Raw genomic sequence first — 27,819 nt, 5'->3', positions numbered from 1 at the left:
GGAGGTACCTCATTTTGATCTCCTAGCTTACTACTTCAGTCTTCAGCTATATCCATTCTAGTAACAACCCATCTGCTGTGTTTTAATTTCAACTCATATTTTTATGCATAATATTTCTACTTGATTCTTGCATTATTTCTTACTCTATATCATTTTACTAATGCCTTACCTCCTTAAGTATTATCATGCTTGTTTTAAGTTCCTGGTCTGTCTAATCTTTTTTTAAGCAAAGTACAATTGCTTAAAATATATGTGTTATTCAGTTTGTTGTCTTTTGTGGGGCAGATGATTGACCTTCTCAGGTATCTAGCTGTCTTGGCCTTTGAGCTGATATTCCCTTATGGGTACCAGCAACTACCTTTCCCTGTAGAGCATCGTGGGCTGAGCCCTGGCCCACTGGTTTTAACTGTGTTTTGTTTGGTTTCTTGGGGTGTTTTTTGTTTTGTTTGCTGTCTGGAGTCTTTTTGTTCTCTGCAGTCAGGGGAAACAGTTCAAAACAGCCCTCTATCTGTGGGATTTTCTCGTATATTCTGTGTTGTAGTTACTGTTTCCTGGAATCCATGTTTTCTTGTAGTTTTTCCAAGATACTGGAGGAGACAGCCGGTAGCCTGTGCATATGTGCCATTTTGACAAGAAGTGTATTCTTCTTAGTTATAGCTGCTTCTCTGAATAATTGAAAGAAGAGACGTAGAAAATCACAGAAGATGCAACTGACTTGTAATACTGTTCAGGCTGCAGAAGAAAAGGGCATTAAAAATATTCATAAACCAGTGAGATTGTTTAGATGGGAGGAAAGAGGTGAGCCTAATTAGCGCCCATGTTCCCTTCCAAGCCTGTTCTGCATTTGTCACTAATACACAGTAGACATCACTTTTTGCTGTTAGTGTGTTCCTGAACAAACTCTTTTTTAATCCAACTATTCTAAAGGCTGTAAGTGGCTTTGCTGTTTCAATAACCCCATGTTAAATTCTTTTCCTTTTTTTCAATCCTGCTCCTTCTGTATATAAATTATTTTTTAAAGAAAAAAAAATACCTTGAGAAATAGGATAGCACAATAGTTAAGAAGCATGGACTTTGCAGCTAGACTGCCTAGTTTAGAATCCTGGCTCTGCCGTGTATTGGTCATGTTACTTAACCTTTCTATACTTCTGTTACCTCATCTGTAAAATGGGGATAATAACAGTACCCATCTCATACAGTTGTGAGGATTAAATGAATATGTAAAAGTGTTTGGCACATTGCTTGGCATGTAGTAAGTGCTATAAAGTGTTTGCTCTGATTACTGTTATTGTTGCTATAATTTACTCTGTTGACCTGGGCCTTTCATGTGTTGGTAGGCTTTAAGGGATTTTTCTCCAAGCATTCATCATTCTGCTGCATGAGCACATACCTTGTGATTAGATGTTTGACTAATTAAACAGGCAAAACTAGGAATACATTTCTGCATATATATCAATTTTACATTCTTAGAGGGATCAGAATGTTTGATTGCAGTCAAGTACAAAGAGATGGTCATTGTTTCTCTTCCTATGTGTTAAAGTATCTGAATGGAGATAGCTCCAGAAATAGTCCTAGATTGAGTTTCCTGAAATAAGGAGACATTTTCATTAGGTTAATCAGAGGATTGGATGGTAGCCACATACCAGGTTTTGAAGGCAGTGATTGTTCCTCATGGGTTATGCTTTACACAGCTTGGATTTCTTAAAAGATAATCATTACATGAACTACTTTAACTCAGTAGCATTTAATTGTGGCTTAGAAATGCTGATATCATACACTTTATTTTTCGGTTCTCTTGTTTTCTTACTCCCGTCTCTACTTCTCCAGCTTTAGAATTTGAGTCATTTAAGTATGTGTTTGCTTCATTCCTGTTTGGGGCCTGATTTGTACTCTTCAAAGAGTTTTGTCAACTTAGATCTCTGAGGGATAGATTGCCAGAAAAGGGGAAGTTTCAGTCCAGGCATATGTGCAGAGCCTTGATCAGTTGAGGAAACAAAAGCCTATTTTACACAAGAGAGAAGCTGATGTTGTTTATGCACTTCCTAGGTAGTTAGAAACAAACCTGTGGCAAGGCAGGCTCCTGGCAAACGGAAGTGCAATTGCCGGCAAGAGATGCGGACCACCCAGCTGGGCCCTGGGCGCTTCCAAATGACCCAGGAGGTGGTCTGCGATGAATGCCCTAATGTCAAGTAAGTGAAGCACCTTCTTTGTTCTACTAAGAAACACTTGTTAATTTCGTTTATCTAGTCAAACGCTAATGGTCCATACTAGATCCTTTTCTGTCCCCTCCCCACTGCCATGTTCTGCAAAAGGATAGAACAAAAAAATGTACATTTTTTTCTGAAGTATTTCTTATAAATATCTCCTTTTATGTTTCTGAACTAACAAGCAGTGCCCTTTATTTCTGATATATTTTCAACAAGTATTAATGCTTCATTTTCTTCCTTCTTGTACTATTAGAGCAGCCTTATATGTTTATATAATGTATAGTAGCTTCACCCTGGATTTTAGCATATAGAAGGTGTAAAAGATTTATCAGATAGTTTTGTCAAGTAGAGGCACACTATAGTCTTCCAAGAAAAAGCTCTGATAAAATAGATAAAACTTTATATATATATCTGATGTTTTGTTTATATTTTCATTATTTTTCTCCTCTTTTAATTGTCTTTACCTCAGACTAGTGAATGAAGAACGAACGCTGGAAGTAGAAATAGAGCCTGGGGTGAGAGACGGCATGGAGTACCCCTTTATTGGAGAAGGTAAAATATTGATATTTGATTTTTTTATTGTCATAACTTTCTGCTCTCTGCTTGTTTGTGAATACCTCTCATCCCTGCCTTGCTCCATCTTAATGTTCACATAATAAATGCATATATAATTTCCAATACCCTTCAGCCAATTTTAGGATATACAAAACTTTTTGTTTACCTGAAGCAGTAGCATTACCGTTTATCCTTTGAATGTCATGGCCAAAAGTTATTATGAGGTAACCTAAGTTTCCTCAAAATTTAGGGTGTTCAGACCTTAATGAATTTTAACTCAGCAATGAAAGAAGATATGTAACTCTAGTTGGCATTAATAAGATGTTCTCAGGACCTCACCTTTAGACTTAAGTTTAAAACTCTAAAAATAAAAAAAAAAAAGCTTTGAGACTTAGGTTCAATAGACCAGTGAATCATTCTTGGTTTAGGAAATGGGTCAAGTTATGTACTGCTGTATCTGAGGCAAAGGTAATGATTTCTAATAATCTGAAACTTGATAGAACCAGGCAGAGACACGGCCGCCACAGATTTGACAGATCAATGCCCAAAGTAGTGGATTAAAAAGAATTATCAGTTGCCAAATAGATGTGTGGTATTCAACTCGTATGATTTACGATATGCTGTAATCTGCTCTGACTAGGTGAGCCTCATGTGGATGGGGAGCCTGGAGATTTACGGTTCCGAATCAAAGTTGTCAAGTAAGTTATCTAATTTTAGAGTCAGATTATAGAGGTGTGGGTGGCCACCAGAGCAGTTAGAGACTTTTTTCTCTGTTTCTTACCCTTATTACCCTAAACGATGATTTGTGACTCCTCTACAAGGCTGAAAGCTTGGGGTTGGGCCCTAGGATTGAGCCCCAGTTATTTATTTACTTAGGACTTACAAATGCAAAAGATGTTGAAAGGAAAGAATTGATAAGTAAGGAGTTATAAAAGAGAAACAAACAAGATAGGGAGTCAAAGCTGAGATTTTAGCTGAAGAACTATGGCACCATACAAGAATAGGAGACTTTGCCATAGAAAGAACTTTCTACGTAATATGCAGCTTCTGTGAAGAGAGAGCTTTTCTTTTGTGAGCTTCTCTTCAGCATGAAGTGCTGCTTAGACAATTTTCCCTGGAACTCCGGCTTTCTTGATTAGTATTTCTCTCTTGTTACCGCTTTGGAAACCAGTAATATCTCTGCATCTATAAGGAGTCATCAAAACAGAGTTCCCACCAGAATAGGGAGAAATGGCCGCCCACTGTCTGGGACGTTTCCTTCCTGCACTCTTTAATCTCAGTGTTGTTTTCCCCAGCTTCTTTGCCTACCTTGTCTTTATCATCACTTCTTAGAGAAACTGGAACGTGTGTTGTTTCCTGAATAAACCTGACACCTTCCTTGTCTTTGCCAGAATTCCTTCTCACTCTATTTCCCCTTCCTTCCACCCATTTTATCTGCATTTCTACAGCCAACTTAGTCTTGTGAGCCCAGCTCAGGAAACTTCTGTAGACCCATTTCTGAAGATGATCTCCCCAGAAACTTTCTTTCTCTCTTTTCCATAATCTAATGATTATAGTTTTACTTATACTCTGGCTTTTGCTGATTGTGTGTTCCTTAACAGTAGCATTTAATAAGACTTAAACAACTTTATATTCTCGATTAATACTACACACAAACGTATGTCTAAGAAATGTTTATGGTTTGAAAGAGTGGTGTTCACCTTTTTCCAAGATTTTTCTAACAACTCTTTGAACTTAAAGTGGAAATTAATGATGTTTACCTATTCTGTTTTTAGGCACCCAATATTTGAAAGGAGAGGAGATGATTTGTACACAAATGTGACAATCTCATTAGTTGAGTCGCTGGTTGGCTTTGAGATGGATATTACTCACTTGGATGGTCACAAGGTAAACAAACCAATTTACTTGTTCTCCGTCCTTTTGAAGCCTTTATGTGGGTAGTTTTGAGATGTATCAGCTGTTTCAGTCATTGAGAACCAGAGGGACTCCTTTCTCAGTCGTAATCTCCGTCTGTACTTACTCTGCTGCTGAGCATCCTGCAATAACAGTGCCAGACCTTTCAGCTACTCAGAATGGATTGCACAGCCTTTGACAGTCTTGTCCTTATAGTTTCTATTGATGAAAACCTTTCTTTGTTTACTTGTTTTTGTGTTTGATTTTTCTTCTTTAATAAAATCCTTTGTTCTTGACTGACATTGTCCTAATGATATTTCCTTTGCTCCTTCATTCTTTCTTTTCGCTGAGCTGTGACATTAGCTTTGTGTACCAGTGCTCACTAGAAGCTGTATGATGTACTTCAGATGTACCGCTTCTGCTGCAGTGCGTTGCCTTTTGTTTCCTAGGTACATATTTCCCGGGATAAGATCACCAGGCCAGGAGCGAAGCTATGGAAGAAAGGGGAAGGGCTCCCCAACTTTGACAACAATAATATCAAGGGCTCTTTGATAATCACTTTTGATGTGGATTTTCCAAAAGAACAGTTAACAGAGGAAGCAAGAGAAGGTATGGCATATGAGTGTGTGTGTGTGTGTGTGTGTGTGTGTGTGATGAGAAGAGGGTGGCAATAGAAGCAGAACTCTCCAGTGACATGAGACATCAAGACATCAATCATTAATGCTAGTAGAACACTAACATAGGAATGAACTCATCTTACTTTGTAAAGGCGATATGTTAAAAATCCTACATCTTTGTGTTACAAAAGTCTGTGTAAGCTGTGCTTCGAAACCTAGGGAGTGATAGAGTATGTGGGAATGAAACAGAATCCATTAAAACAAATGAGCTGGACTACTCTGTAAAAGGGAAGATGAGGTAGACAATAGAAAGATTAGAAGCTTATGGTTGCATGTCTAGGATGACTAGCTGAGAAGAGGGCCCCACTCGGGGTCCTAAACAGTAAGAGAAAGGAGAGCAATGAAGGAGGTAAAAACTGAAAAGAGGATACAGAAGAAGGAATGGGAGACTTAGCTGAAGAGTTTTCTTTCCCTTTTGATTGCCTCTTCTCATTCCTCATTTTGCAGAGCTTTGTGGGACATGTATGTGGTATGTGGGCCTAAAAGAGACAAGGGATCATCCTTGAAACATGTGCATGTGTGGGATTACCTACATGCGATTATGTTGGAGATTGGTAGTTATTTAATTCACATCCATGTTTGTCATAAGGCCTTTTATAAGCCTTTTCTTGAAATATGCTCTTTAAACACTAGGAAAGTAACATTTTTTTGTTAATGGAGTCATTTGTTCATTCATTCTTCAGGTATCAAACAGCTACTGAAACAAGGGTCAGTGCAGAAGGTATACAATGGACTGCAAGGATATTAACAGTGAATAAAATTGGACTTTGTTTAAAATAAGTGAATCAGCGATATTTATTATCTACAGGGTTTTTTTGTGTGTGTTTTTGTTTTTATTTTCAATATGCAAGTTTGGCTTAATTTTTTTTGTCTAATGATCATCATGAAATGAATAAGAGGGCTTAAGAATTTGTCCATTTGCATTCAGAAAAGAATGACCAGCAAAAGGTTTACTAATACCTCTCCCTTTGGGGATTTAATGTCTGGTGCTGCCGCCTGAGTTTCAAGAATTAAAGCTGCAAGAGGACTCCAGGAGCAAAAGAAACACAACATAGAGGGTTGGAGTTGTTAGCAATTTCATTCAAAATGCCAACTGGAGAAGTCTGTTTTTAAATACATTTTGTTGTTATTTTTTTCATGACTCCTGTTTCTTCTGTGAGCTATTTGGGTTGTCCTCCCATCAAGCAAGATGGATGCACAAGCATGCAAAAGAGTGATATAGATCCAGTCCCCATGCCCAATTACATACACGGCATCTGCTAGAAAGGAGCTTGGAAGAAACTGGTTGATTGGGGTCCATGAATGAAGGTTACACAAAGATCTAATTGTCCCTGAGGAAGTATATTTTCTCTCATTTAATTTGGGAATAATAATCTGATATGGACACTTTACTGTTTAGGAAGCACCTTTCATGTATATGATTTCAGTTGACCTCATGGTTAGAAAGCTTTTGGTTTGTTTAGGAACAATGACTACCACTGGTTCTAGAAAAGGAATTTAGAGTTGCAAATTATGTTTGCTCTTCTCATGGCACCCAATTCAGATGCTATGCGATGAGTACATTTGACTTTTGCATCTCCCTCATTTTCATATGTATAGTCACATCACACTCTACTTCTCATGTACTTTGGGCTTTTGGTCTCTGCTAGTGAGTATTTCAATTCATTGTGTGCAGAGCTGCCTTCTAGACATCAGCATAGTTCCAGCAGCATCCCTGCTTTTGGCTATACATATCTGAGAAATCACCAGGCGCAGTGGCTTACACCTATAATCCCAGCACTTTGGGAGGCTGAGGTGGGTGGATCACAAGATCAGGAGTTCGAGATCAGCCTGGCCAACATGGTGAAACCCTGTCTCTACTAAAAATACAAAAATTAGCCGGACGTGGTGATGGGCGCCTGCAATCCCAGCTACTCAGGAGGCTGATGCAGGAGAATTGCTTGCACCTGGGAGGTGGAGGTTCCAGTGAGCCAAGATCGTGCCACTGCACTCCAGCCTGGGCGACAGAGCAAGACTGTCCCTAAAAAAACAAAAAAACATCAAGTGAAACCACATAAATACATACGTAAATTTAGTGGACTTTTTGTACCTGTAAGATTCATTATGTACTGAATTGCCTCTAGTTGAGCATTTCTTAGGAGTCATCATCATTTCCTTTATCTATCTTAGCCCAGGCGAAGTCTTGATCATTATTTGCACTTACTAATCCCCATTTTTCTAAGATATATGCAAGGGTCAGTCATGATATTAAGAGCTAGAGCTACTAGTCTTGTTGAGAAAGACCCCATAGGGATAATGTGTTTCCTACAAAGAAGAATTTTAATGGGGCTTTGTCACTTCTTATCCATTGTCTAGATTGTCATGATTTAATGAGTTAAGAATATTCTTTCATTATTGGACTCAACTTCAGGTAGCTTGAAGTGCTTTATCTGAGGCACATTGTATTTTGGAAAGATTTATATTAAAGTTCCATAGATTTTCTTAAGAAGGGAAAATAAACACTGCTAGGTAATTAATGTGGAAGAACAGATAATAGTGTCTTCAGTTCTGCAAGGAAAAAAGCCATTCCAGGGAGCTATATAATGAGACTGAAAGGATGCTTGGCCTGGAATCAGACTTAACCGCTATGACACTGAGGAAACTTGTTAACCTCAGTTTTCTCTGCAAAATGGAGACGATGAAGGGTGATATTTTTGTGCTTGGTCTTTTATGCATCTTAAACATCTTTTTGGGCTATTCAGAGATTTATTCACTTACGCATACTTCTGCCCCTTATCTGCATTCACTATTGGTTAGGTGCTGGGTTGCCAAATCCTAGACGGATGTTAGTGCTCAGAAATCACTGAAAAGGGAACAGGATATGGAAACTTAAAACCTGTCTGAAACGTTCCATCAGGTGTTACTAGAAATGGGAATGGAAAGATAATTTTATTCTATTCCTTGAAAAAAAGCTGCTATTGGCTCCAGTAGCAACCTTTACCATGAACAAAAGATATCCAAGGACTCTGAAAGATAAGAGAAGAAGACAGCATTTGGTAAGTGTTCACTTTTTAAAATTCTAGTATTTTTGTCACTGAAATTGCCCCAGGACTCACAGTGAAGGGTTGGACACAGGTCACAGGCAGTGGGCACCTATACAGTTTCCATCATGATTTTAGATGTCAGAGCCCTGACCCTCTCTTATTCCATTAAGAGAAATAAAATATTTCTGAGTGGTATAACTTTAAGCACAGTTCCTCTAATAATGCAGCCAGCCTGAGAATGACATAATTTGGGGGCAGTCTCATCACACTGAATGTCAGTGAAAACCCTCTAGAGCTGCATAGTCCAATCTGGTAGCCACATGTGGCAATTGAGTACTTGGAATGTGGCTCATCCAAACAGAGGTGCTATGAAGCATAAAATACACACTAGATTTTGAAGACTTAGTATTAAAAAAAAGTAAAATGTCTCAATTTTATATTGATTACATGTTTAAATGATAGTATTTTGAATATAATTGGTGAAATAAAATAGATATTAAAAACAAGATATATTACTCAAATTCACCTGAGGGTTTTTTTTTTCACTTTTTAGAATTTGGCTAATAGGAAATTTTAATTAATTACGTACGTAGTTCACATTATATTTCTGTGGATTGCACTGCTCTAAAGAGTATCGCCCAGCCTGCGCCAGGTCACTCAACAGAAGTTGACTAGTATTTTGGGATAAAGGGCCTCATATTCACTCCTATTCAGTTACCTCCCCCCAACTCAGTCGGCCCAGTGGTCCAGTCTGTTACCATGTTTTGGGATCTTCCAAATCAGTCATTCAGTATGAGCCTCTCCACCTGATGTTATCTGTGCACTGTATTGACTGAGACATGAGATTTTCATCTAAACAGTTAATTAAAGCACTAGCCAAAGAATTGAAGCCAACTGTTAGTTAGATTTTGCCACTGAAAGCCTGCTCCAGATTGACAATCATCTGAACATCAGGGTAAAGTCATATCAACCTCCATAAAAATAACTGATTTTGCATCTGCCGTATTTCTTTATCTTGTCCACACAGATATGCTGAGAGACCTTGTTGAAATCCAGTTAGACGACTACCTGTTAGGAAATTAGGTGTATCTGATATGACTTACTCTTTGTGGACCCATACTGGACCCTAGGGATCTTCACTTTCACATTTAGGTGATTTTCTCAGTATTCTGGAATTGTCTGCAGTCCAGAAGACAGGATTTCCTTCAAAGAAAGTGTTTCTTATAATCAGTCACCTCTTCCCTCTTGGGCTTCCATTTCCTCTTACTGATGTTCACTCTACCCTTTTATGTTGAAAACATCATTTTTTGACAGGATATAGAAACAAAACGGGAGGTTTTATATACCATAGTGGTTATCATGTACATGCTCTAGAAGCACACTGATCAGATTCAAATTCCAGTTCTACCATTTACTAGTTGTGCCTTAATTTCTCCTTCTGTAAAATGGTGACAATAATAGTACATGTTTCATAGAGTTGTTGGTTGATTTGACATTTACAACTGGAATGCCTCTCTTGGGACAGACAGGCAATAAAGAATGAGTTAATAATATATGTTGCACAACTGAGGTTTGGAAGGCTTAGGATTTTTTAAAATTTTCCTTCCATCTGCAATGCATGATGTTTGTGTGAAGGTGGCGCTAAAATAGTGTGAGAGTTATCGGCTCTGGAGCCCCAGACCTTTTTTTTCTTTTTTTTTTGGAAAGCCATTTTCTAGCTATTGCCACTAAAAATCAGGATATTAAGTAAAACAATAATAATGATAATTTTCAATGCAAACTCAATAATGCATTTAATGACCCTCCTCTCTTAGCCTCCCTTAATTCTAATGTAAACAAGGCAGATTCCACACAGTCTGGATTTTGATTTGGAGCCTGATTCTGCCAAATAATAATAATAAATTAAGGGATAGTTCCTGACATTTAGTAACAGTTATGGAAGCCACTGCAAGGGGCCAAACTAGGTGATTAAGAACAAGGCCAAGCGCGGTGGCTCACACCTGTAATCCCAACACTTTGGAAGGCCGAGGCGGGTGGATCACCTGAAGTCAGGAGTTCGAGACCAGCCTGGCCAACATGGTGAAACCCTGTCTCTACTAAAAATACAATAATTAGCCAGGCTTGGTGGCACGTGCCTGTAGTCTCAGATATTCAGGAGGCTGAGGCAGAAGAATCACTTGAACCCGGGAGGCAGAGGTTGCAGTGGGCCAAGATTGCACCACCACTGCACTCCAGCCTGGGTAACAGACCAAGACTCCGTCTCAAAAAAAAAAAAAAAAAAAAAATAACGATCATGTAATTAAGTCTTCTATGTTTTCTACCAGTTAGGTAACATTAAACTAGAACAGGAAATGTGATGATGTTTTCAGCAAGGTGTTTGATGATTCATCTTGTGGTATCCCCTGGGGATAAAATAGAGGCACATAGTTGGATTCATAACTTACTAATTACTGTTGAACATACTGTTGATTAATGGATCAATGTCAATCTGGAAAGGAGAGAAGAGAGTCTTTGCTGGCACAAAACCAAGCTATGTTTTCAATCCTGATCTGTTTAATAGTTTTATTGTCAGTGAGCATTTCAGGAAGAGAGCTTAAAACACCAGGTACCTACTGTGTGTAAGTCACAGAGTTTTCACATCTCTTATATGTTTGTCATTGCAAAAAGCCCTAGGAGCGGGCAGGACACATTAAAACTGACCAGATAAGCTCTTGGCTGTTGTACAATGTTTCAAGTGGGAAAAAGCAACTTAACCTCTAGGAACAGGGTTGGGGTGGACCAGCTTCTTCAACAGCATTGAGAGGGAAGCATGATTTGACAGTAATGCTATCACGGTGTCATTTGAATTGATGTCTCACAACAATCACAAGGGGTCTTGCACTAAATTTTGTGGGCAGAGTAACTGTAACAAAACAGAGACAGTTGAATAAAAAGTATAACCACTAGGGCCATTATAAAAAGCTATAAGGCTTCAAATTATGAGTTAAATGCCTCTGTGTTTTCTGGTAAAGAAATGCTGACATTGGTGGGAGCAAGGATCTTCCTCTAATTCTTCTCAGCAACTGGTATAGAAGAAAAGCAAGGGTCTCACAAGAAACAAGGTGAGAGCCTAATGATAACCTAAGGGTGATGTCCCAGTTACTCTTGCCATGTAACAAATTATCCTAGCATTTACTGGCTTAATGCAGCAACATTTTTTTTTTCTCACAAATCTGCAATATGAGCTAGACTGATAGAGACAACTCCTTTGCTTTACTTGGTGTCAGCTGGGACAACAGCTTGAAGGCTGGGTCTGGAGTCATTTCTACTCACATGTCTGGCAGTTAATTCTGGGAGGTAGGAGGACTCAAGCAGCTGGGGACTGGAAATGGGGAGCCTCCTCACGAATCTTTGTCTCTGTGTGGTTTCTGCAGCATGGTGGCTATACATAGCTGGACTTCTTACATCTTGGCTCAGGGCCCCCAAGACACATTTCCCAAAAGGAAGTGGAAACAGGTAGAAGCTTATTTCTTCTTATGACTTAGCCTCATAAGTCATGCAGCATCCTTTCCACCACATTTTCATTCATGGAGGTAGCCATAAAGGCTCACCCCTCTTCCTGGGGAGGGGAATTAGACTTGACCTTTCAATAAAAGACTCTTTAAGGTTCTGAAGGGTATGTAGATCTGCAAATATTGCTGTGGCCATTTTTGGAAAATATAGTTTGCCCCAGGTGATCAAATGAGACAGCCATACAATTAGCAGCTGAGACTGTGGAACATCAGAACAGCCATGGAGGGGCCACATAGTGCTCACAATAGGCAAGTGAATTCAAAAAGAATGAGGTGACCATCTGCAAGTCCATGAGTACCAACCCCATCCCTGCCATCAAGGAAGGAAAGCATTCTGGCAGCTAGAGTTTCAGGGATGAGATCTGAGTAAATGTCACACCATTCTGGCCCCTAGGATTATCCTTTTCTCTGCTGGGGGGCCTGGGAAATATGGATTACACATCTGTGGTATTAATGAGAACATGAGAGATGCTGATCAAAGCTATGGACACTCAAAACTGAGAGGAATGTCAAATGACAGATCTGGTTTCTCACTATAGCTGCCAACACCGCTTAGATCCCAGTTCCAGAAAAAGAGGACAACTATCTGTTTTTAAACCTAACAGTACGAGAAGAGTCCTTCAAGTCAATTGTATCTTCTACTACTCTACAGGACTCAACATAATCATCACTGAATCCATTTCTTCTGATTGCCAGGCACTGTGCTAGGTGCTGGGATATATAAGAGAGCTTTTTAACACAAATGCATACACCTAATTAGCCAGCACGCAAGACTAACAAAGGATGAATCATTGGCCAGTAAGAAATCTTAAATATGTTAGTTAAATATGGAAAGCTGAGTTCATTTACCACAGAAGGAGTACTTGCAATTAAATTATGACAGTGGCCGGGCGCGATGGCTCATGCCTGTAATCCCAGCGCTTTGGGAGGCCCAGGCAGGCAGATCGTGAGGTCAGGAGTTCGAGACCAGCCCGACCAACATGGTGAAACCCCGTCTCTATTAAAAATATAAAAATTAGCTGGGCATGGTGGTGCACGCCTGTAATCCCAGCTACTCAGGAGGCTGATGAAGGGGAATCACTTGAGCCCAGGAGGTGGAGGTTGCAGTGAACCAAGACCACAAGATCACACCACCACACTCCAGCTTGGGTGAGAAAGCGAGACTCTGTCTCAAAAAAAAAAAAAAAAAAAAAATGATGGCAGTAAAACACGTTTCAATAGTCTATCCAATAAGCAGAGAAGGAGACCACACTTTTCATTGCCTGCATTATCAATCCCAGGATTTGTGCCCTGGGCCTCGCGAGCCCAATCTGCTGCTGAGCAAGTGGTTAAAGCGTGTCCCCTTCGTGCGTGGCCATTGCCCTTGTAGGGGCATTTTGAAGACATGGAAGAAGACCTTCACTGCTAGAGATCTGGCAGACCAGAGTTACAGCACTTGGTGTGACCTGCTGCCTTTCCCTACCAGCACTGAGGTAACCAGATCATCTCTGTTTGCCTGGTACTTTTTCTGTTTTAGCACCGAAAGTCCCATATCCCAGAAACTTCTCAGTCCAAGGCAAACCTGGACAGTTGATCCTTCTAAGCCCCAGCATGAAAGGTGCTGCTTGCACAGAAGCCCCTGCAGCTCACGTTATTCAGAACTGTTATGAGCAAGTGCAGAGTGATGGCTGAAGGCACAGGAGGGGCTAGAGCCAGGCTGAGTTCTGAGACTGTCCGATGTCACAGACTGGCACACACTGAAAACAACATTCTACATTGCACATTGATGCAGGGGAAGGGGAGAAAATAATTTTCTTTGGTACAAGTTGTATATGCACCCTCTTGCTTTATATTAAAGATAAATTATTGCATGTACTATGTGATAACATAAGCATAATTAGAATTCGCTTTCATTTCAGTTTTCCATTTATTTTAATGAATAATGTTAAACACTTATACATACTAAGAAGATAGGCTACTTAACATGGTTATAGGCTTAGAGGCCTCTGGGGGAAAAATACATATATTACATATTTATAAATAAATATATATTATATATAAAATATAAATATATAATATAAAATTTATAATATAATACATAATATAAAATTTTTATATTATATATAAAATATATATATTATATATTTTTTTTTTACAGGATCTCACTCTGTCACCCAGGCTGGACTGCTGTGGCACAGTCATGGTTCACTGCAGCCTTGACCTCTCGAGCTCAAGCCATCCACCCATCTCAGCGTCTCAAGCAGCTGGGACCACAGGTGCATGCCACCATGCCTGACTAATTTTCGTATTTTTGTAGAGATGAGGTCGAAAATATCTTTAAAATTGTCTTTTTCTAATCGTATGTTGGCAAAATTCTCCCACTTTTGTTTGCTGTATTCCTTTAAAAATTTATTATTTTAAAAATGCTGCTTATTAATTTTTTTATCTAGAGATGGGGATCTCACTATGTTGCCCAGGCTGGTATTGAACTCCTGGGCTGAGGCGATCCTCCCACCTTGGCCTCCCAAAGGGCTGGGATTACAGGCGTGAGCCACTGCACCCGTCTGCAAAGAACATTTTTAAAAATGTTCCTCTGTTTCCATGAGAGGGCACTGCTTGCTGTGTAAAAGGATGGAGCCCGTGCATTCTATCAACTACGGTGAGTCATACAGGGAAACCGATTGGTTGCTGTCTAGCTTCCAGGTTATTCTAGTGTCATATTAACTCCCCTTTCCGGGTGGTGCCCAGGCCTATTCATGCCCACCCCTCCCCATGTGACTTAGGGAGGGGCTCTCTGTACACTTGGCAGCCAGAGGAAAGCCCACGGTCTCTGGTGTAGAGATGAAGTGGGCACAGTTACAAAGGAGAGAGGGAGAGCTCACTCATGAAAGTTTTAATTTGGTATAAAGAAACAATCAGAAGCAATTGTAGTTTTCTTCAATGGGAAAAATAAGATTAAAACAATATACTTCATTGCTTAATTAAACATTTATTAAACAGCCGCTATGTGCATGAACTTTAGGAGGCACTGGGAAACCAAGGATGCCAGAGCCCAACTCCTGCACGGAGGAGTATAGCCAGTGCAGGGTGGGGTGCAGGCCGTGCTCCAGCCTGTCCTCCGCAGCTGATCCCTGAGCTCAGACTCCTCCCAACACACACCATAAGAAGGTGCCTTCCAATCTAGTAGGCATCCTGATCTAGGGTTTGCTGAAGATTAGTCTGGCTTTCTTTTCTTTTCTTTTCTTTTCTTTTCTTTTCTTTCTTTCCTTCCTTCCTTCCTTCCTTCCTTCCTTTCTTTCTTTCTTTCTTTTTCTTTCTTTCTTTCTTCTTTCTTTCTTTCTTTCTGGCTTTCTTTTCTCTTTCTTTCTTTCTTTCTGGCTTTCTTTTTCTTTCTTTCTTTCTGGCTTTCTTTTCTCTTTCTTTCTTTCTTTCTTTCTTTCTTTATTCTTTCTTTCTTCCTCCCTCCCTCCCTTCCTTCCTTCCTCCCTTCCTTCCTTCCTCCTTCCCTCCCTCCCTTCCTTCCTTCCTTCCCTCCTTTCTCTCTCTTTCTCTCTCTTTCTCTCTTTCTCTTTCTCTTTCTCTCTTTCTTTCTTTCTCTTTTTTCCTTCCTTCCTTCCTCCCTCCCTTCCTTCCTTCCCTCCTTTCTCTCTCTTTCTCTCTTGTTCTCTCTCTTTCTATCTTTCTCTTTTTCATTCTTTCCCTCTCTCTTTCTTTCTTCTTTCTTTTTTGAAATAGAGTTTCACTCTTGTTCTCCAGGCTAAAGTGCAGTGGCACAATCTCGGCCCACTGCAACCTCTGCCTCCCAGGTTCAAACAATTCTCCTGCCTCAGCCTCCCAAGTAGCTGGGATTACAGGTGCCCACCACCACACCTGGCTAATTGTATTTTTAGTAGAGACAGGGTTTCACCATGTTGGCCAGGCCAGTCTCAAACTCCTGACCTCAAGTAATCTGCCCACCTCAGCCTCCCAAATTGCTGAGATTACAAGTGTGAGCCACTGTGCCCTGGCCTGGTTTACTTTTCTTTTTTCTTTTTTTTTTTTTGAGAAAGAGTTTCCCCTTGTCACCCAAGCTGGAGTGCAATGGCTCGATCTCGGCTCACTGCAACCTCCGCCTCCTGTAATCCCAGCTACTTAGGAGGCTGAGGCATGAGAATCACTCGACCACTGGGATTCCAGGCACACGCCCCCACGCCCGGCTAATTTTTGTATTTTCAGTTGACATGGGGATTTCACCATGTTGGCCAGGCTCGTCTCAAACTCCTGACCTCAAGTCATCTGCCCACCTTGGCCTCCCAAAGTGCTGGGATCACAGGCGTGAGCCACAGTGCCTACCCTAGTTCTGGTTTTCTCCACTCCTGCAGCATATGGCTTTCATCACCTTCTCCCACCTCCCCTTCCTCCTCCTTCACACACATTCTTCTTTGAAAATGTCATCACCACCTCCTCTATGTATGGCACGGAACCAAATTCTGGCCACTGCTGTTCACAGCAAGAGAAGCAGGCCATAGTAGAGGAGCTGTGCCAAGCAGGCCCTGTGCTGTCAGGACAGCAGTAAGTTGTAGCTGCTCCAGACCTGACACGTGTGCTCTGAAAGGTGACTTCTTTTCTGGTTGATGAATGCATCTGAATGGAAAGTGTTTGAATGATAGGAACTTTAAATCACACTTATTTTAATATTTAATAAAATGCCTTGGCTAAGGAAAAAACTAAGCAATTGGGGCAACTGCAAAAAATCAAAGTCTGACAACCTCATGGTTATAGCCCTGTTTCCAGAGTAGTAGGCTCCCTGGCTCTGCCCCTGTGCACCCCAAAACAGCCCGGCCTGTAAGTGGAAAAGTACATGCGGCATGAGTATGTATATGTGTGTGTTAGAGACACCATCAGAGAGTGGCTGGGCAGAGACAGAACTTAGGCCCGTAGCTGCTGGTGTGTTAGAATTTCTACTCAGGGTTGGAGCTCAGGTAACCTGGCCGGGGGTGAGGTGGAAGTGGGGAGGCAGCTGACACCTCACAAAGTGGCACTCACATAGCATTTTATGTTCAACTGAGAAAACACCAGTCATTCATAGCAAAGAAAGGGAAGTGCTGATGGAAATTAGGGTGCCCCAGACCCCACCCCTATCCACTCCAGGTCACCCTGTATGCTCTGATTCCTTGCTCGGGTTCTCTGGTCAATAATTTTTCCCTGGACACATGAATAACACAAGGACTTTGAACTTACACTTCATTACATCAGAAAGTCACTGAACCTTGACCTGTTAGTTTTGGATTTTCTACAAAGAGATAATGCGGGGGGGGCGGAGCAAGATGGCCGAATAGGAACAGCTCCAGTCTCCAACTCCCAGCGCGAGCGACACAGAAGACCGGTGATTTCTGCATTTTCAACTGAGACTCCACCTCTGGGGACAGGGCACAGCTACACAACAACAACAACAACAACAACAACAACAACAAAAAAAGCAGCAGAAACCTCTGCAGACGCAAACGACTCTGTCTGACAGCTTTGAAGAGAGCAGTGGATCTCCCAACATGGAGGTTGAGATCTGAGAAGGGACAGACTCCCTGCTCAAGTGGGTCCCTGACCCCTGAGTAGCCTAACTGGGAGACATCCCCCACTAGGGGCAGTCTGACACCCCACACCTCACAGGGTGGAGTACACCCCTGAGAGGAAGCTTCCAAAGCAAGAATCAGACAGGTACACTCGCTGTTCAGAAATATTCTATCTTCTGCAGCCTCTGCTGCTGATACCCAGGCAAACAGGGTCTGGAGTGGACCTCAAGCAATCTCCAACAGACCTACAGCTGAGGGTCCTGACTGTTAGAAGGAAAACTATCAAACAGGAAGGACACCTACACCAAAACCCCATCAGTACATCACCATCATCAAAGACCAGAGGCAGATAAAACCACAAAGATGGGGAAAAAGCAGGGCAGAAAAGCTGGAAATTCAAAAAATAAGAGCACATCTCCCCCGGCAAAGGAGCGCAGCTCATCGCCAGCAACGGATCAAAGCTGGACGGAGAATGACTTTGACGAGATGAGAGAAGAAGGCTTCAGTCCATCAAATTTCTCAGAGCTAAAGGAGGAATTACGTACCCAGCGCAAAGAAACTAAAAATCTTGAAAAAAAAGTGGAAGAATTGACGGCTAGAGTAATTAATGCAGAGAAGGTCATAAACGAAATGAAAGAGATGAAAACCATGACACGAGAAATACGTGACAAATGCACAAGCTTCAGTAACCGACTCGATCAACTGGAAGAAAGAGTATCAGCGATTGAGGATCAAATGAATGAAATGAAGCGAGAAGAGAAACCAAAAGAAAAAAGAAGAAAAAGAAATGAACAAAGCCTGCAAGAAGTATGGGATTATGTAAAAAGACCAAATCTACGTCTGATTGGGGTGCCTGAAAGTGAGGGGGAAAATGGAACCAAGTTGGAAAACACTATTCAGGACATCATCCAGGAGAACTTCCCCAACCTAGTAGGGCAGGCCAACATTCAAATCCAGGAAATACAGAGAACGCCACAAAGATACTCCTCGAGAAGAGCAACTCCAAGACACATAATTGCCAGATTCACCAAAGTTGAAATGAAGGAAAAAATCTTAAGGGCAGCCAGAGAGAAAGGTCGGGTTACCCACAAAGGGAAGCCCATCAGACTCACAGCAGATCTCTCGGCAGAAACTCTACAAGCCAGAAGAGAGTGGGGGCCAATATTCAACATTCTTAAAGAAAAGAATTTTAAACCCAGAATTTCATATCCAGCCAAACTAAGTTTCATAAGTGAAGGAGAAATAAAATCCTTTACAGATAAGCAAATGCTTAGAGATTTTGTCACCACTAGGCCTGCCTTACAAGAGACCCTGAAGGAAGCACTCAACATGGAAAGGAACAACCGGTACCAGCCATTGCAAAAACATGCCAAAATGTAAAGACCATCGAGGCTAGGAAGAAACTGCATCAACTAACGAGCAAAATAACCAGTTAATATCATAATGGCAGGATCAAGTTCACACATAACAATCTTAACCTTAAATGTAAATGGACTAAATGCTCCAATTAAAAGACACAGACTGGCAAACTGGATAAAGAGTCAAGACCCATCAGTCTGCTGTATTCAGGAGACCCATCTCACACGCAGAGACATACATAGGCTCAAAATAAAGGGATGGAGGAAGATTTACCAAGCAAATGGAGAACAAAAAAAAGCAGGGGTTGCAATCCTAGTCTCTGATAAAACAGACTTTAAACCATCAAAGATCAAAAGAGACAAAGAAGGCCATTACATAATGGTAAAGGGATCAATTCAACAGGAAGAGCTAACTATCCTAAATATATATGCACCCAATACAGGAGCACCCAGATTCATAAAGCAAGTCCTTAGAGACTTACAAAGAGACTTAGACTCCCATACAATAATAATGGGAGACTTCAACACTCCACTGTCAACATTAGACAGATCAACGAGACAGAAAGTTAACAAGGATATCCAGGAATTGAACTCATCTCTGCAGCAAGCAGACCTAATAGACATCTATAGAACTCTCCACCCCAAATCAACAGAATATACATTCTTCTCAGCACCACATCGTACTTATTCCAAAATTGACCACGTAATTGGAAGTAAAGCACTCCTCAGCAAATGTACAAGAACAGAAATTATAACAAACTGTCTCTCAGACCACAGTGCAATCAAACTAGAACTCAGGACTAAGAAACTCAATCAAAACCGCTCAACTACATGGAAACTGAACAACCTGCTCCTGAATGACTACTGGGTACATCACGAAATGAAGGCAGAAATCAAGATGTTCTTTGAAACCAATGAGAACAAAGATACAACATACCAGAATCTCTGGGACACATTTAAAGCAGTGTGTAGAGGGAAATTTATAGCACTAAATGCCCACAAGAGAAAGCAGGAAAGATCTAAAATTGACACTCTAACATCGCAATTAAAAGAACTAGAGAAGCAAGAGCAAACACATTCGAAAGCTAGCAGAAGGCTAGAAATAACTAAGATCAGAGCAGAACTGAAGGAGATAGAGACACAAAAAACCCTCCAAAAAATCAATGAATCCAGGAGTTGGTTTTTTGAAAAGATCAACAAAATTGACAGACCACTAGCAAGACTAATAAAGAAGAAAAGAGAGAAGAATCAAATCGACGCAATTAAAAATGAAAAAGGGGATATCACCACCGACCCCACAGAAATACAAACTACCATCAGAGAATACTATAAACACCTCTACGCAAATAAACTGGAAAATCTAGAAGAAATGGATAATTTCCTGGACACTTACACTCTTCCAAGACTAAACCAGGAAGAAGTTGAATCCCTGAATAGACCAATAGCAGGCTCTGAAATTGAGGCAACAATTAATAGCCTACCAACCAAAAAAAGTCCAGGACCAGATGGATTCACAGCTGAATTCTACCAGAGGTATAAGGAGGAGTTGGTACCATTCCTTCTGAAACTATTCCAATCAATAGAAAAAGAGGGAATCCTCCCTAACTCATTTTATGAGGCCAACATCATCCTGATACCAAAGCCTGGCAGAGATACAACAAAAAAAGAGAATTTTAGACCAATATCCCTGATGAACATCGATGCAAAAATCCTCAATAAAATACTGGCAAACCGGATTCAGCAACACATCAAAAAGCTTATCCACCATGATCAAGTGGGCTTCATCCCTGGGATGCAAGGCTGGTTCAACATTCGCAAATCAATAAACATAATCCAGCATATAAACAGAACCAAAGACAAGAACCACATGATTATTTCAATAGATGCAGAAAAGGCTTTTAACAAAATTCAACAGCCCTTCATGCTAAAAACGCTCAATAAATTCGGTATTGATGGAACGTACCTCAAAATAATAAGAGCTATTTATGACAAACCCACAGCCAATATCATACTGAATGGGCAAAAACTGGAAAAATTCCCTTTGAAAACTGGCACAAGACAGGGATGCCCTCTCTCACCACTCCTATTCAACATAGTGTTGGAAGTTCTGGCTAGGGCAATTAGGCAAGAGAAAGAAATCAGGGGTATTCAGTTAGGAAAAGAAGAAGTCAAATTGTCCCTGTTTGCAGATGACATGATTGTATATTTAGAAAACCCCATTGTCTCAGCCCAAAATCTCCTTAAGCTGATAAGCAACTTCAGCAAAGTCTCAGGATACAAAATTAATGTGCAAAAATCACAAGCATTCTTATACACCAGTAACAGACAAACAGAGAGCCAAATCATGAATGAACTTCCATTCACAATTGCTTCAAAGAGAATCAAATACCTAGGAATCCAACTTACAAGGGATGTAAAGGACCTCTTCAAGGAGAACTACAAACCACTGCTCAGTGAAATAAAAGAGGACACAAACAAATGGAAGAACATACCATGCTCATGGATAGGAAGAATCAATATCGTGAAAATGGCCATACTGCCCAAGGTAATTTATAGATTCAATGCCATCCCCATCAAGCTACCAATGAGTTTCTTCACAGAATTGGAAAAAACTGCTTTAAAGTTCATATGGAACCAAAAAAGAGCCCGCATCTCCAAGACAATCCTAAGTCAAAAGAACAAAGCTGGAGGCATCACGCTACCTGACTTCAAACTATACTACAAGGCTACAGTAACCAAAACAGCATGGTACTGGTACCAAAACAGAGATATAGACCAATGGAACAGAACAGAGTCCTCAGAAATAATACCACACATCTACAGCCATCTGATCTTTGACAAACCTGAGAAAAACAAGAAATGGGGAAAGGATTCCCTATTTAATAAATGGTGCTGGGAAAATTGGCTAGCCATAAGTAGAAAGCTGAAACTGGATCCTTTCCTTACTCCTTATACGAAAATTAATTCAAGATGGATTAGAGACTTAAATGTTAGACCTAATACCATAAAAATCCTAGAGGAAAACCTAGGTAGTACCATTCAGGACATAGGCATGGGCAAAGACTTCATGTCTAAAACACCAAAAGCAACGGCAGCAAAAGCTAAAATTGACAAATGGGATCTCATTAAACTAAAGAGCTTCTGCACAGCAAAAGAAACTACCATCAGAGTGAACAGGCAACCTACAGAATGGGAGAAAATTTTTGCAATCTACTCATCTGACAAAGGGCTAATATCCAGAACCTACAAAGAACTCAAACAAATTTACAAGAAAAAAACAAACAACCCCATCAAAAAGTGGGCAAAGGATATGAACAGACATTTCTCAAAAGAAGACATTCATACAGCCAACAGACATATGAAAAAATGCTCATCATCACTGGCCATCAGAGAAATGCAAATCAAAACCACAATGAGATACCATCTCACACCAGTTAGAATGGCGATCATTCAAAAGTCAGGAAACAACAGGTGCTGGAGAGGATGTGGAGAAATAGGAACACTTTTACACTGTTGGTGGGATTGTAAACTAGTTCAACCATTATGGAAAACAGTATGGCGATTCCTCAAGGATCTAGAACTAGATGTACCATATGACCCAGCCATCCCATTACTGGGGATATACCCAAAGGATTATAAATTATGCTGCTATAAAGACACATGCACACGTATGTTTATTGCAGCACTATTCACAATAGCAAAGACTTGGAATCAACCCAAATGTCCATCAGTGACAGATTGGATTAAGAAAATGTGGCACATATACACCATGGAATACTATGCAGCCATAAAAAAGGATGAGTTTGCGTCCTTTGTAGGGACATGGATGCAGCTGGAAACCATCATTCTCAGCAAACTATCACAAGAACAGAAAACCAAACACCGCATGTTCTCACTCATAGGTGGGAACTGAACAATGAGATCACTTGGACTCAGGAAGGGGAACATCACACACCGGGGCCTGTCATGGGGAGGGGGGAGGGGGGAGGGATTGCATTGGGAGTTATACCTGATGTAAATGACGAGTTGATGGGTGCAGCAGACCAACATGGCACAAGTATACATATGTAACAAACCTGCACGTTATGCACATGTACCCTACAACTTAAAGTATAATAATAATAAATAAATTAAAAAAAAAAAAAAAAAGAGATAATGCTGCCCCTCCACTTTACAATCTCCTCTTTACATGTAGTCACTGTTGGTTTAAACTGTCCTTGGTAACCATTTCCTATCCCTTCTTAAATGTGATGTTCCCAAATTTCTTTTGGTTAAATGTTGTATTCTCTGTTCACTTCTCAGAATATGCTGTGTATTAGTATACAGTGAGTGGACATTGTTTTTTAGCAGTGATCAAATGACATAGGGACTATGAGAGGACCACTCCCTTCTTCAGGGCACGACTGCCTGCCCTGGGCACTGCTGCCTTCTCCTAGACACTGCTGCCTGTTGCTGGGCACTGCTTCCTCAACCTGGGCACTGCCTGGCTACTGGACCCCGCCCAGCTACTGGACCCTGCCCTCTCCTGCTGAGGCCACAGAGCACCCAGGGTCATCCAGAGCTCTGTGCAGACTGTAGAAGAAGGCCTCTTTTTTCTGCTGTGTTACAAGCTGTCAACAGGCATCAAAACAGAGATGTCTGAACTTCCTGGGGTCCTCTAGGGACAGTCTCTTCAGTTCTTACTTGTAACAGAACTTGGATAGGAGTTCAAAGTAGGGCTGAGCCACAAGCCAAATCTAAGCGACACTCTTTCTGTTCCCATTGACCATGGAGGCTCTGTTACCAGGCCAGGTCTGTTGGTCCGGACTCGTCAGCCCTACCACAGGTGTTCTGTCCCACTAGTCCCCAGAGAGCAGCAGCACAGCTTGGAGGAGGCTGAGGCTCTGGGACTACACAAAACATACTACCTATCTATGCAACTCGGTCCTGTTTAATTCAGGAGCAGGAGCTCAAACTTTTAGAAGCCATGGGACACATACTGGAAAAGAAAAACCAAAGCTCGTCCGGGCATGGTGGCTCCTGCCTGTAATCCCAATATATTGGGAGGCCAAGGCAAGCAGATCGCCTGAGGTCAGGAGTTCAATGCCAGCATGGCCAACACAGTGAAACCCCATCTCTACTAAAAATACAAAAAATTAGCCAGGGGTGCTGGTGGGCACCTGTAATTCCAGCTACCCAGGAGGCTGAGGCAGGAGAATTGCTTGAACCCAGGAGGCAGAGGCTGCAGTGAGCTGAGATTGTGCCACTGCACTCCAACCTTCCACTCCAACAAAAGCAAAGCTCTGCCTCAAAAAAAAAAGAAAGAAAGAAAGAAAGAAAAATTAAAGCTTGTTGAGCAAGTGGCGAAGCTCAATATTTATGCAAATCTAAGGAATACAACAAAATGTACATTGGCATGTCATTCACAATATACTGAGTTCACACAAATAATGACAGTCATATCATGTTCATAGACATACAATTTGAAATGCAAATTTTAGGATTGTCAGTTGAGGGTAGAAATTGTGAGATTTTTAAAAGAAAAATGCCTTTTTCTTTTCATGTTGTCTCTCATCTGTGTCATTATGGTATGACTCTAGGTGATTTTATAAATGCCAACACTTGCACTGTTTTCTGAACCACTCTAGGCTTCTGTCTGGGGAAACCCACCCTGAGGGAGTGAAGCAGGAGTTGTCACACTGTGGGGCACAGGACACAGGACAGGATTTGGATCCTGGTCAGAATTCTGCCTCTACCACTTGCCAGCTATGCAAATCCCTACAGAGAAGTTGTGATATAAAAGACCAAGAGAGCAAGTTGGATGATGAGAATTGTATAATTTTTTCTTTTCTCTTCCTTCCTTTCTCTTTCCTTCCTTCTTTCTCTCCTTCCCTTTCTCCTTTCTCCTTCCTTCCTTCCTTTCTTTTTTTCTTTCCTTCCCTCCCTCCCTCTCTCTCTGTTTTTTCTTTCTTTCTTTCTTTCTTTCTTTCTTTCTTTCTTTCTTTCTTTCTTTCTTTCTCTCTTTCTTTCTCTCTTTCTTTCTTTCTTTCTTTCCCTCCCTCTCTCCCTCCCTCCCTTCCTTCCTTCCTCTCTTTCTCTCTCCTCTTTTCTTCTCTTCCCTTCCCTTTTTTTTTCTTTCCTCCCTCTCTCCCTCCTTCCCTCCCTCCCTCCCTCCCTCCCTCCCTCCCTCCCTTCCTTCCTTCCTTCCTTCCTTCCTTCCTTCCTTCCTTCCTTCCTTCCTTCCTTCGTTCCTCTCTTTCTTTCTCTCGCTCTCTCTCTCTCCTCTTTTCTTCTCTTCCCTTCCCTTTTCTTTTCTTTCCATGATGTTTTGCTACATTGCACAGGCTGGACTCAAACTCCTGGGCTCCTAGTAGTCTTATCAGCTACTAGATACTCCTAGAAGCTGGTGATACTTCAGGCACATGCCATGACACCCAGTTTGATGGGGATTCTTAATTGATTTTTCCCTTGGTCTGTATTTAATCTATTATTTAACCTATTTTAAGTATTTTTCTTTATTTAAATAACAATTTTTTCTCCTTTTTTTGAGTCAGGGTCTCTCTCTGTCACCCAGGCTGGAGTGCAGTGGTACTATTATAGCTCACTGCAGCCTCAACCTCCTGCACTGAAGCAATCCTTCCACCTTAGCCTCCAGTGTTGCTGGGACTGCAGGTGCACGCCACCACAACAGTTGTTTTTTGTTTGTTTGTTTCTAGAGACGGCATCTCACCATATTGGCAGGCTGTTCTCAAACTCCTAGGCTTAAGTGATCCTCCCAACTCGGCTTCCCAAAGTGCTGGGATTATAGGCGTGAGCCACCAGGCCCAGCCTCAATAACCGTATTCTTCCTTCCTTCCTTTCTTCCTTCCTTCCTTCCTTCCTTCCTTCCTTTCTTTTTCTTTCTTTCTTCCTTTCTTCCTTTCTTTCTCCCTTTCTCCCTTTCTTCCCTTTCTTTTTTTTTTTTTTTTGATGGAGTCTCACTTTTTGCCCAGGCTGGAGTGCAGTGGCGCGATCTCGGCTCACCGCAACCTACGCCTACCAGGTTCAAGTGATTCTCCTGCCTCAGCCTCCCGAGTAGCTGGGATTACAGGCGCCCACCACCACTCCCAGCTAATTTTTGTTTTCAGTAGAGACTGGGTTCCACCAAGTTGTCCAGGCTGGTCTTGAACTCCCGACCTCAGGTGATCCACCCGCCTCGGCCTCCCAAAGTGCTGGATTATAGGCGTGAGCCACCGCGCCTGGCAGTAACCGTATTTTCAATTAAAAATTGCTGATTCTTTAAAAAATCTGCTTTTCTCCACCCGTGCTTTGAGGTTTCGGTGAATAACATGGCTGGATTTAATTTATTAGTTGGGCAGGCACCTAGCAGAGTGGTACTTGCAGGAAAGGACTTAAAAGGCCTTGAAAAAGGCTCCCTGCAGAAAGGCCAGCTGAGCATGGCATTCCTGTGGAAGGGCTCAGATGTGAGCAGCTCAAGAGCAGACTCCAGGTTCACAAGGATTCCTACCATTCCCTAAGCAAAGTCCATACTCCTACACCTCGACTTTGCCAACATATTCCTTCCAACCAATAGCCGTGCTCCCATTTCTATCTATCCAAATCCTGCCCATCCTTCAGGGTCAAATTAAAAGTGTCCCCTGTCCACGACACCTTCTTTCCTGTCCCCCTGTCCACCCTCAGCTGATCCACTCCCCCCACCCCCACTCTCCTGCAAATGCCACTTGGTTCCTCTAATGTACTAGTTATGATTAATGACTGGCTATATGCAAGCCCTATGCAAGATGAAAACCCAAGGTCCTTGCTAAAAAGTCAGGCTGGTCAACAATGGTGAACACCAGTCTCTATTAAAAATACAAAAATTAGCCGAGCGGGGTGGCACCTGCCTATAGACCCAGCTACTCAGGAGGCCGAGGCAGGAGAATCATTTGAACCTGGGAGGCAGAGGTTGCAGCGAGCCGAGATCACGCCACTGCACTCCAGCCTGTGTAACAGACCAAGACTCTGTCTTGAAAAAAAAAAAAAAAGAATTTCAAGGCAGCCACAGCAGAGCATTCCACAAACACAGGGTCCTTTTAAGTGCAGGACCCTGCACAGGACACCCACCTGGGAAGCCAGCCCTGGGGATTATACCTGCAGACTCCAATGGGAAGCTGAAAGTCCACTGGGCAAACACAATCTTTTAAATGCCTATTGGAATCGCCTCCCAGGGAAGCTTCCGAGCTGCTCCCTCTCCTTCCTTAGCCCTGTTTCAGTGTCCCAGCCTCTGTGCCTGCTTCTTCACCTTGCAGGAAACTTAGCTGTGTACTCGGCATCCCAAGCCCCCACCAGCCACTCTGACCTATGCCTACTGCCTTCTTCTCTTTGAGTCCTGCCTCATTGGGTTCCCCAAGTTGGCCACTGTTCCTTGTAGCACAGGAACAGTGGTCTTTGTAGCACAAAGAATGGGGAAAGATTGATCGGTTATTTTCCTGCAATACCACTATCTGCCTTTTTTCCTGGTTCCTCTTGTTACAGGAAGTTGCCGACATATAACCCTCTCTTTGTCAGCATGTTGATGCAAAAAGATGTGGCCCTAGCTCTGTTTACCTGTTATATTTCTACCGTCTGGGAAAGTGGTAATATAGCCCCTTACCTGATGCCAGGAATGCTAAGCATACCATATTATTTAATGCTCTCATTAGTCCTGTGAAGTATGCATTGCTGCTATTCCTTTTACAGAAGGATAAAATGAGATGCAGTGAGTTAAGTAACTTGCACAAGGTGATAAAGCTAAGGAGCCCTTACTCTTAGCCATTAGGATGTATTGCCTCTAGAGATAGGCCACTTGAAGGCAAAGACCGTATCTTGGTCTTTAGTGTTCCCTATGTTGCCTCTTTGTGCCCTCAGTCCTAGTGTATTATTAGAGCTATTAAGAACTCTCATTTAGCGGCCAGGTGCGGTGGCTCATGCCTGTAATCCCAGCACTTTGGGAGGCTGAAGCCAGTGGATCACCTGAGGTCAGGAGTTCTAGAGCAGCCTGACTAACATGGTGAAACCCCATCTCTACTA

The 27,819-nt window shown here is 41.6% G+C and overlaps 1 protein-coding gene across 1 annotated transcript; it reads left to right on the top strand.

Moving 5' to 3' along the window:
• On the top strand, positions 1 to 6,473 carry DNAJB11 (DnaJ heat shock protein family (Hsp40) member B11). The gene is made up of 6 exons (XM_025377756.1): positions 1 to 2,189; positions 2,677 to 2,759; positions 3,403 to 3,460; positions 4,538 to 4,649; positions 5,105 to 5,264; positions 6,016 to 6,473. The coding sequence occupies exons 1-6, from the start codon at positions 2,113 to 2,115 to the stop codon at positions 6,078 to 6,080; spliced, it is 555 nt and encodes a 184-aa protein (XP_025233541.1). The 5' UTR covers positions 1 to 2,112; the 3' UTR covers positions 6,081 to 6,473.
• Positions 6,474 to 27,819: the final 21,346 nt, after the last annotated feature.

Source organism: Theropithecus gelada, chromosome 2 (genome assembly GCF_003255815.1).
Source record: "Theropithecus gelada isolate Dixy chromosome 2, Tgel_1.0, whole genome shotgun sequence".
Lineage (NCBI taxonomy): Eukaryota > Metazoa > Chordata > Mammalia > Primates > Cercopithecidae > Theropithecus > Theropithecus gelada.
Note: the sequence above shows the minus strand (reverse complement) of the source record. Positions and strands in the feature narration are given on the sequence as shown.

Bases quoted from the DNA above. Each gene is read 5' to 3' on its own strand.
- DNAJB11 (XM_025377756.1), top strand. From the start codon at position 2,113: ATGCGGACCACCCAGCTGGGCCCTGGGCGCTTCCAAATGACCCAGGAG. The intron at 2,760-3,402 runs GTAAAATATTGA...TGCTCTGACTAG, and splicing joins GTACCCCTTTATTGGAGAAG to GTGAGCCTCATGTGGATGGG. The intron at 5,265-6,015 runs GTATGGCATATG...TTCATTCTTCAG, and splicing joins AACAGAGGAAGCAAGAGAAG to GTATCAAACAGCTACTGAAA.